General features: G+C 37.1%; 1 protein-coding gene across 6 annotated transcripts in view; it reads right to left on the bottom strand.

The window, feature by feature from the left end:
• Positions 1 to 256: 256 nt before the first annotated feature.
• Positions 257 to 10,329, bottom strand: part of WAPL (WAPL cohesin release factor) — a 138,946-nt gene continuing 128,873 nt past the window's right edge. For all 6 annotated transcript variants that reach the window (XM_042033260.1, XM_042033262.1, XM_042033258.1 and 3 more), the window contains 8 exons: positions 9,451 to 9,527; positions 8,084 to 8,259; positions 7,663 to 7,778; positions 6,821 to 6,982; positions 5,412 to 5,619; positions 4,157 to 4,245; positions 3,064 to 3,159; positions 257 to 2,726 (listed from right to left, as the gene is read on the bottom strand). In XM_042033260.1, coding sequence (XP_041889194.1) covers positions 2,661 to 2,726; positions 3,064 to 3,159; positions 4,157 to 4,245; positions 5,412 to 5,619; positions 6,821 to 6,982; positions 7,663 to 7,778; positions 8,084 to 8,259; positions 9,451 to 9,527 — 990 coding nt within the window. In that variant the 3' untranslated portion in view covers positions 257 to 2,660. The remainder of the gene's footprint in view (positions 2,727 to 3,063; positions 3,160 to 4,156; positions 4,246 to 5,411; positions 5,620 to 6,820; positions 6,983 to 7,662; positions 7,779 to 8,083; positions 8,260 to 9,450; positions 9,528 to 10,329) is intronic.

Below are 10,329 nucleotides of genomic sequence, written 5' to 3'. Positions count from 1 at the left end.
CATCAAGAGACACATTACATCATCTCCAGAAAATTTCCAGCCTTGGCTGTTTAGACTGACCACAGCCTCAGGTCCAGGCACTGAATTTTTTTCTCCCAACACAGAGGTGAAAAGCAAAGCACTACCTTCAGGATGCTCCACTATTACTTTTTTCACCCTTTTTTTTACCACTTTTTTTTTTAGCAATTTACCTGACACTGCCTTCTTTCTGCAATCACTCAGAGGAGTGGTTTATTGCATGTTAAAAGACAAGATATGTATTGAAAGTAGCAATTTTATTTGAGTTAAAATTATTTACAAAAACCCAAAGACATACTTCATGAAACTGGTACAAACTATTTTTCCTGCCGTTGGCTTTTGCTCCAAAGATCACAGCTGAGAAATACTGTATAAAATAAAAATAGGATTGGATTCAGAAAAGTACTCTACTGTTCTAATTTCCAATTGAGAGTATTTACACAAATATTTACAATGGAAAAAAAGTTACTTTAAAACTTTAATTTGCAAGTTGGCCTCAAGTACCCTTTAATGCAGAGTTATTTGAGGGTCTAACACACAAAAATGCACTGCAGTTCACAGGGTGATTTCTCCCCCCACCCTCAAAAAAAAAAAAATCTGCATTTGTCAGTGCTTGACAATTTGTTACATTTAAAAAAAAACCTGTTAAACACTGAGGTAAATCAATTCCCAAACAATTACCAGTGTAACAAAGAAAGGTAGTTGTCCCTGCTTTCCCCCATCATCACATTTGCATCTTCTTTTCTCTTGCCATCTCTCCACAGGAAACTACATAGACAATTTGAAATCTCATTATGTATGTGAAAATCTCTAAAATCCAAAAACTAGATGGGCCAAATATTTACTAATTTCCTCCTGATGCAGATCATTTACATACACCTTTTTCCCTCTCTCAGTACTGTTTTGGTTTTTTTTACGGAAGGGGAATACAACCTCAAAAACTTTTCTAAGTTACACTGATACACTAAGTTTTAGAAGGTGATGAGAGAAAATGCAAAAAAATATGACCAACATAAGATTTTTGCCATTAATCAGTTACTTCCTTACAGAATTCCCAACAATCTGCATTATCAAAAATAGGAAGACATAGAAGGCAGCCACTGTATGTAAAAAAATTTACAGCTGGCACTGATACAAAAGCACAAGTTCTTAACTTTATACACGGAGATAACACAAGATCTAAAAGCAGGTTAGATTTCCTGTTATTTCCCCCTCATTATACATAGAACTAATATTTTTATGGCTTCAAGTTTTACAAATTCAATGGAGTAACATGATGTAACTACCTATACAGGTATTTAAAAATGTCAACGAAGCAGATCGCAGAACAGTCTGCAAATATTCAAGACCACCTTAATAAAAATAATTAATAATTGATTCTGTTGGTCTGAATAGTGAGTGCAAGAAAAAAATTGTTAAAAAAGTCATGTATTTTCTGGGATTCTTTGTTCCACTTAAGTCCTCAAACACAATGCTTTGCTGTGAACTAGACCTCAGACTGAACAAAATCTTAGCTATATCAGCAATTTAAGGCTTTGTGTTGTATGCATTTCAACTCTGTCATACTACAGAAGGATGAAATAGAAAGATTATGTCAGCTGGAACCGTTAATCCCCATTGGTGTTTTAGCTTCTTTAAAATTCTTCCCCCTAAAGCATCCAAATTCTTTGTATTCAACATTATAAAACACACCTTGAGTTCTTCCTTGAAACAAATTAAAACAGCATTTCAAAGTTTTTGCTTATTAGAAGTGTAAACTACCCTGGGATTGAGTGGTTTTTAAATTTTTTTTTTTTCTTTCTTCATTTCATTTGCATTTTAAACAGGGCACAACTTTTTACAGTCACTATTCCTTTTGTGGATAACGTACCCTCAATGGTTTTGTGTGTTTATGGGTCTGCATGCTCTTGGAACTACAAAGCATTATGGTCTAGCTGGTTACAGTACATGGGCCATGGGAGTTTTAGAACTGAGAAATAGTTCAGTGACCTAATTTCAATCAAAACAGTATAAAAAATAAACTATCCAATCCTCGCCTCTTTGGATTCCAACAAATTTTAAATATAGACAGTAGTTAAAATCACAAAAGTATTTAAAAATTTGTATTTTATGATTTTGGAATAATCTCGTAATAAAAAAGCAAGAGCAAATTAAACTCAAATAGGAGCAGTGCTGCTGTCCAGAACTTCTTTATTAGAACATTTGTTTGATACCTCAGTAGCTAAGCTGCCTTTGCACCTGGCTGGCATGAAACAGTGGCTCAACAGTAAACAGCAGTTGCACTATCAGCAGCAAGTTTTTCCCCTTGAAACTTGTCACGAACAAAGCAAGAAAAAAAGATAGGGAGGGTAAACCCTGCCAAAAATACTTAAATACTGCACTGCATCATAAACAGCAAGGTTTCTTTATTTACTTTCCTCAGAACCTTTTTCCCCTCATTTTTGATAGTTGCAGATTGATGTAGTAACTGTCTTTTAGAAAATGCTGAATGCATGGTTAAGAGACCAGGTAGCCTTAAAAATCCGAACACGAATGACACAGATGAATGCTCTTGGTATATCCTTCAAGGACTTCTTTCATGACTTCTTCTTTTGTCTAAGGGTAGCTCCAGCATTAGAGTGCCTGCAGCGGAAGTTAAGTATCTAGCAGTGTTCCAAGTATTCAATCACCCTAGAGATAGATTTCTGGCCTGTTGTTCCAACAGCACACTGGAAATGCAACAGAAAACACAAGTAACAAACAAGCATTTGTAGCACCTCCTTCAAACATCTGAGAGCTATTCTGTTTTCAGAATTTTAGTATTTACAATTATGTGTCAGTAAAAGCAAGTAGGTTCAGGCAGACAATTCAGAAGTATCTTCCTGACCAATCACAATATAATGACAGACAAATGGGCTTTCAGTATTAAAAAACAGAATATTGCCCGTGCTCTTATGAAGACACAAACCAAAAAATGTTAATGCTTCTAAAAATGCATGAAATATTAACAGAAAACAAAATAACAAAAATATTTACATACATCAATTTAAAATATGTATTACTTACAGTAAGGTTCATAAAACTGAGAAATTTTTTGAGCATTTCGGTCATTATCGAGAAGTCCCCTTCAGGTAAGTACTCCCTCACAGTAGTCACATTGATCTAAGAAACAAAACAATCTTTTTACATTTGGGAAATATTTTTCTGACACAGAACTATAATACTCTGCATGTGAGATGCACTAAGACAAGTAAATTCACAGCATTATTAAGATGGCTTTTGGTACCATCTTTATGATTTAAGTCTCTCTCAAGCGATACTCATATCTCTACTATGTTTATGTTTCTAGAAATCAATTGCTAAAATAATTTTTCACTGTTGGTTTGTTGAGGCTTTTTCCTAAAAAACAGAAAAAAGAAAAAAAAGGACTATCAGACCTCCCCAGGACCTAGAAGAACTAAACCCCCCACGAGATCACTCCCTTTACAACTGCAAAGGGTTGAGAATTACTGATCTTACTGTCAGTCTTACTCTGAACACTAAAACTGTTACGGACACTGATGAGTCCAAAGGCACAGAACAGCACCTCGAAGACCATTTCTGCCACCATGGTAAATTCAGACAACCCTGAAGGTCTGAACTCATTTTCATGTGAACATATTATTGAGTTCTCAACCACTGGAGTTCCAAATTTTTAACTTCAGCTTTCTATTACGTATTTCCAATCTGAGACAATTATTTTGAACTAATAGGAACACACACAAGTTCATGTGACTTCAGTGGAAGAAAAAATTAAAGCAGACTGATAATAAGTAAGTCTGATGGTAACTTGCTTACTAAAACTACTGAGAAGGAACAGGCTTAGCCAGTTTTCCTCTGCCTTTCCAAAGTAAATTATTTTGCTGACTACAAGTAAGGGGAGAGAGGTAAAAGAGGTCAAATATTCAATTCCAACTGTTTTTGATAAACACAGTGATGTTCAGAAAATTTGTTTTGGATGGAATATCTCTGGCAACTTTTCCCAAAGCTGTGTACATCAGTGCAGCTTCACCAATGTACTTGTTCACACTGAAGCCAAATTTCGTAAACCCCTTTCAATACAGCAAATTATCACTTCATTAAAGATTATACTGGACTTAAGATCAACTTATTTCCTTACTGGACTCTCCTGGCAGAGACAGCCTAGAAGCAATGCTGTGTATGAGGCCACAATGCAGTCCTCCATGTGCTTCCCAGCATGCTGAAGAGCTGTAAAAGAGACAACAGTGTATTGTATTCTCTAAGCAGCTGGTATCTTTTACTGCTGCAAAGACAATCTTTCATTATCACTTCCCAGAACACTTTTTTCTCAAGCAAAACGAGCTTTTGGACTGAGATTTCAGAGATCAGGAAACGCCACACTTACTGACTCAGCAGCACATTCTTGACAAAAAAAATGGTCTTAATTCACTTTCAACTCGTTCTGCTGCACAGTATTTTGTCATTTGCCATTTCAATGTGCAAACTGTATGCTGAACACACCAAACTACCAATGTAAATGTTTCATGTGATGCTACAGGCCTTTAAGACTCCCCCCAAGGTAGTTTATTGTATTAAGCATAACAGGCACAGCATTTTTTGCTGATGACTCAGCATTTCGGGAAAAACTACAAATAACTGCAGACACCAACTGATGGAGCTACAAAGAGACACAAGGATATAAAGTTGGAAAAAGTAATATACTACACCTACTAACATAAGGTTAAAAAAACTATTAAAAGTAATACACTGCATCTACTATCAGAAGATTGAACAAGAAGGAATGATGTTTCAGACCCATTTTCCAGAGACAAACTATGTAACAGGTCAGAGATACTCAAATTCCCAGACAAACTACCAAAGATGCAGCACATCAAGGCACAACACAGGTACCTCAGATACCACTGATGAAGTGAGAAGACAGACACAAAGCAGGTGGGGACAGAAGAGGCACAAGTGCAAACAGGGAGAGGAGGGGAAAAAGCCCAACCCTTAAAGTAGCTTGAAACAAGAACCCTAGAAAACAAAACGAAGGCAGGTCACTTTCAAGGACTATTCCAGAAGAACAAGAGAACAGCCTAAAAGCCATAATTTCCAGAATATTTTGTACATGGAGTGTCCCCAAAAGGTTTGGGATTTTGTTTCTTTTGGGTTTTTTTAAGAAACAGATAAAAGGTACTATTAAAAACATAAAAAGTAGCCTAACTTCCTCTGCTTCTCATGTCCCAGATCTAAATGGCTCCTACCTATGGCCTGCAGCAGTTTCACCTGGGATACACTGAGGAAATCTCAGCCCAAAAGACTGGCTGTAGACAGGAGGCAGAGGACAAGGTGGGATTTTATTCTATCATACTGTTCTTTGCCTTTTCTGAGCTCATCACAGCCAGACAATGTACCTTTATTAAGATCAAGTTCTTCATCGTCTTCCTCCTTCTTATCCTTCTCCTCAGTACTGTCTGACTTCTCTGTGGAGACCCACTGGATCTCCCCACTTGTCTCCTGCCATTCCCCACTCTTATCATGCTGAGAAGTGGGAGCTTCTTTAATCAGCTCGTCCGTCTGGCTCTCGGCCAGCTGTGCCGCTCGCTCACACTCCAGGAACAGCTAATGGGGGAATTCCAGGAGAATTTCTGTTAGAAACTAAACCCTGAACACAGTCAGTTAATACTTACAGGTTTATTTTCTGTTCACAATTTACCCCTTAATACAATTAGTCTTCAATACTTTTCTTAATGATAAGCTTTTCCTCTTCAAAGTAAAATATAATCTGGCCCAACACTAGTGCTGTGCTCCGCAGCAAGGCCTCCCTCCCTGGTGCTGAACCACTTGCCAGGCTCCACTTGGGCATCATAAATGTTCATTCACTTTCCTTGAGACATGGCTTGAAGACTAAAAGCTGCCATAATTTCCTGTCCATTTTTGTTCTCTACCAATTTTCATTTTTATTTCATGCTAACTATCCCCCTCTTGGTTTTCTTAGAGCAAAAATACGAAGGAGTAATTTAAAATGACTTAGCAAGAATGTGAATGACCCAGGAATCTCATATTGTGCACTTATTCCTCATTAATTATTTTCCAAACCATACAACCACCAGTTTTAAATATAGCTTTGCCAAGCTATATACATTAAGATTTTTAATATTATTATTTTTATTGATTTTTTTTGTCTGCTGCTGGACAGCTATTTCACAAAGTTAAATACAACTGTTAAAAGCATCCATAAAATTACCTCCACTGAAACAAGAAGTCTAATTTTCTTGCAGTTTTTTCATTTTAGTTTGCATGGTGAAACTCAGTCACCAAAATTATTGGTGGATTTCTTTTTTTTTTAATAAGCTAGTCAACTTAAGAATGCTGTTTCACATCCATAATCATTACATCTGTATTTTACTGCTTTTATAAAGGATGATCCTATTTTTTAATTTAAAGCTGCAAACTCCCAAAAACATAGTACTTCAAAAAAATCTATGGAAGCAAAGCATGTAAAAGAAAAGTTGTTTACAGCTGATTTAGAACAGAAGTCAAAGTAAATAATCTAGGAACAATAAAACTATACATAAATTGTATAGGAAGAAAAGTTTTACTGGATGTCTGTAAATCACTGTATTTTACCAGGGAGGCTGTTTCTGTAATGAACAGTACTGCAAAAGTCAGGATTGTGAGCAGCAATCTTCCCCCTACATCTGCTCCACTCCTCAAATGCTGAACAGAAAAACTGACACTCTTTCATTGCCAAGTTCTCCCTTCCCAACCCTGCCAGTCTGATAGTGAGAAATGGTACCTACTGCAGGAAAACACTTCTCACCTGCACTAAAGCCTGAACAGCATCAATCTGTCCAGTTATCTTCAGGCTTTCGTCTCCTTCGGCCGTACACAAGGAGTCAAAAGAACACGATGTTTCCATATTGACAAGGCAGTGCCTGTTCCGGGCACTGTATTCGACGAGATTGATCAACAGACCCAATCCCTGCAAGATTGCAAAGTCAAGAAGGATTACACACATTGCAAAAAAAGGTAATTTAGCAAAAAACATCTATTCAGATAAACATCTTCAGGCCTTATCTTTCTGAGAATACACAACTTATGAAACAGTCTGATAGACAGGGATCAGGATTTAATGAAATACAAGGCAAAACAGAGATGCCTGTACAGGAGAACTTTTATGCAGGAATCTCTGTTTTTCCAATTCTGAACATTAAAACATTTTTGGAGCTGAAGATTCATTTACAGGTTAGGGATTCAGGTATCCAACCCTCAGCTTATGTTCTTAAGAGATCCTTCACATACACAGTTTCACTGTTGCTATTTAGGCCACTCTGACCCATTTTATATATGCTGAGGTAAATCTGAAAAAGCCTTTAACTCAATTTTTCCACAATTTAAAAGATGTTTGAAAATTAGTAATTCACATACTTACTTAGCTAAATCTTTGTTCATCAAGCAGTGCACTTTTTCCCACCAAATACAGGGAAAAAACCTGTCAAACCCACAAAATCCTGACAGAAACTTTAAGTACCTCACTTTAGGTATACATGTGGTTACTGAAAACTGTAGGGGAAACTATTCCTTAATGAGGAACCAGAGCAGCTCAATGCACAAGAAAGAGGCAAATCATTTTCTGTTGATGTAACAAGCACAAGAACTTACCAGCACCCGAATATCAAATCTCTGTTCTTGAGGTAGGAACTTTGGAACCTGAAGCACACAATTCATCGCTGTGCCTATCAGACCATCTTGTTCACCTGTTTTTGTACTACCCCATTCTGCAAACAAAGAGAGGTCAGAGGCTCAATATTGAAAACACTCACACTCATAATGGTAAGCAGCCTAATAAAAACCTTTTGGCCCTAATGACAAACCAGCCCCTCTCAGCCCAAGCCCTCATCTGAACATTTCATACTTGCAATTCTTCACGCAGCTTACAAAGACAAATTACTCAGGGCACCTACCATGCATAACTGCTTTATTATACTGGACTTGAAAAGCCATAATCAAAACAGAAAAATATATACACTCATGGTTTATTTGACACTTCACCACAGAATATGCAAAAAATTTGCTGTTTTACCATTATCATTTGTCAGGTTGAGCAAGACCCCAATGATGGCCCTCATGCAGTCTTCCACTGCTTTACCCACGTGGTTAGTTACATTCTGGTGGGGCAGAGGCTTATTGTCTGGTAAACAGATACTGTCTTCAGCACGATTATATCTCTGGATTAACTCCTCACAGTGCTGCAGTGCTCTGCAGGGAGAAGGAGCAGAACAAAATTATCTTCACAACATACAGAGCATTCCACCTTTATACTTGTTTCACAAGGAAAAAAACCTTAAACACAGAGCTTTATGCAGAATTTTTCTGATACCCAGTCTGTAGGGAGAGATAAACTTATCACCTACAAAATCTTTTATAAGCTCAACTGAAAACTGTGAAAACAAAAACCTGGAAATCTCAGAGCTTTATCAACTTGATATTTCAAGGGCTAGTTAATTTTCCTTTCCAGCTTCATCACGTGGTCTAACAAAAGATATCTCCTCTTCTTACAAACCCAGCCTCTCATATCCTCCGACCATCAAGATACAACATGATTCTGACAATGTTACCAGAATGTTCTCTTGTTCTCAGAGCTATTTCCACTCAGTAAGGAATGACACATGACTTCCCAGCAGTAAAATCTTAATCTTATAACACTAAGAGACCACAGGCACGATTCTACTGCATAACATTAGTTTCATGTTAAACCACAACACTGATTTCCATTACAAACAAAACCTGAAATGTCAGAAATATATACTGGTTTAAATAACATATTAAACTGTGGCTTGCTTTGTTTTAATTTAAAGAAATACTCCAAATAGCTAACCTATAACCGTGAAATCATGTTTCCAATGAGGTCTGCAGAGTCAAACTTTCAGCTGCATTTTTTCTCTTACGAAGAGCAATACAAGGTGCAGACAGGCTCTGCCAGCCAACTGAGACCTCACCCAGATTGATAAATGGGTTAGAGGTGTTTGTACAAGAATCTCTGCCACGAAGAAATGCCAGAACAAAATATCACTATTTTGATTCTTAGTTACACTGTCAATTCTGCTATGCTCCATTCCAGTAAACACTTAAGCATAATGAAAACACAATAAATAAATGTCGCTTCACCCTCTTCTGTGTTCCTACTTAGTACAGCAGGAGCTCAACCCACAGTCTGCAGCTTCTACAGACCCAACAGTAGCAGCATTACACATTGGTAGTACTCAGGTAGTTGCCCATACCCCCATCTACATTAACTTTACTCAATGAAAAGCAACAGTGGAAGTTTTGGGGTTATTCATCCCAAATATAAACCATGGCATAAACCATTTCTTTTTTTTCCTTATCATGTGAGGTATTTTGCAAAACTAGGGGTTTTCGGGATTTTTTTTTTTTTTTAAAACAACTTACTTAGCTGAGGAGACTATGAGTTGTGAGTCTTTGTATGCTATCAGATAGCTCTGATTTTCTGGATTATGCACAGTTACCTAAAGAGAGAAGGAGAAAGTAGTATTAAAAATGGGAGTTTTTTTCCCCGAAAGAGAAGCATTTCCTTTTACTACCACTACACTTTATTCAGTTCCACATTTCTTGGCTATTATCCAGTGTAAACTTTCACTTCTCATTTTCCAGTATTTCCTTGGAGTTTTCATCTCTAAGTAATTGTGGCATTGAAGATAAACCCATCTTCCCTGATGAAGTACAGAAACCATGCAGCAGAACGTTTCGCCACAGCAGAACCCTGAATCCACATTCTGGGACTACAGTATCCCAAGTGTGCACACAGAATACAATTATATATGTGGTATTTTAAGGACTTGACATCAAATCCACTTTTGAGAGCTTACTACATGTCCAACCGTAACACACAAGGTCTTCTCTGATTCCCTTGACTGAAATTTGGAATCAACTTTGAGAAACAGTGGAAGTTCTTCTCTTGGACTTGCATGATTTGGCATGTTTTGATTTTGTCATCTCTGCCAAGTTCCAAAGGATCTTACTACATCACAAACACCCGTACGTCCAAATTTGAATATTCTAACACTAGACAAGGCTCTTCTACTGTTGCTTGGCAATTCCATCTATTGAATATAAAAGCAGAAAATTAATCTGAATTTTTTTTCTCACTGCTGAAAAGACAGGTAAAGAGAATTTTCAAGTCACCCTTCAGCAATGGTTCTTGTTTCTCAGTTTTTAGCTTGCATTTACACTCTAAGTCTGTCCTTCTACTTTAGTGAAGAAAACAAGAGACCACTGGAGCTACTTTCCCTCTAATTTGGGTCTAAGGTG

This window comes from Corvus kubaryi, unplaced genomic scaffold (assembly GCF_017639235.1).
Source record: "Corvus kubaryi isolate FWS band 111438036 unplaced genomic scaffold, C.kubaryi_AGA036_p1.0 37357, whole genome shotgun sequence".
Taxonomy (NCBI): domain Eukaryota; kingdom Metazoa; phylum Chordata; class Aves; order Passeriformes; family Corvidae; genus Corvus; species Corvus kubaryi.
The sequence above is the reverse complement of the archived record's forward strand: the minus strand, read 5'-3'. Positions and strand labels throughout refer to the sequence as shown.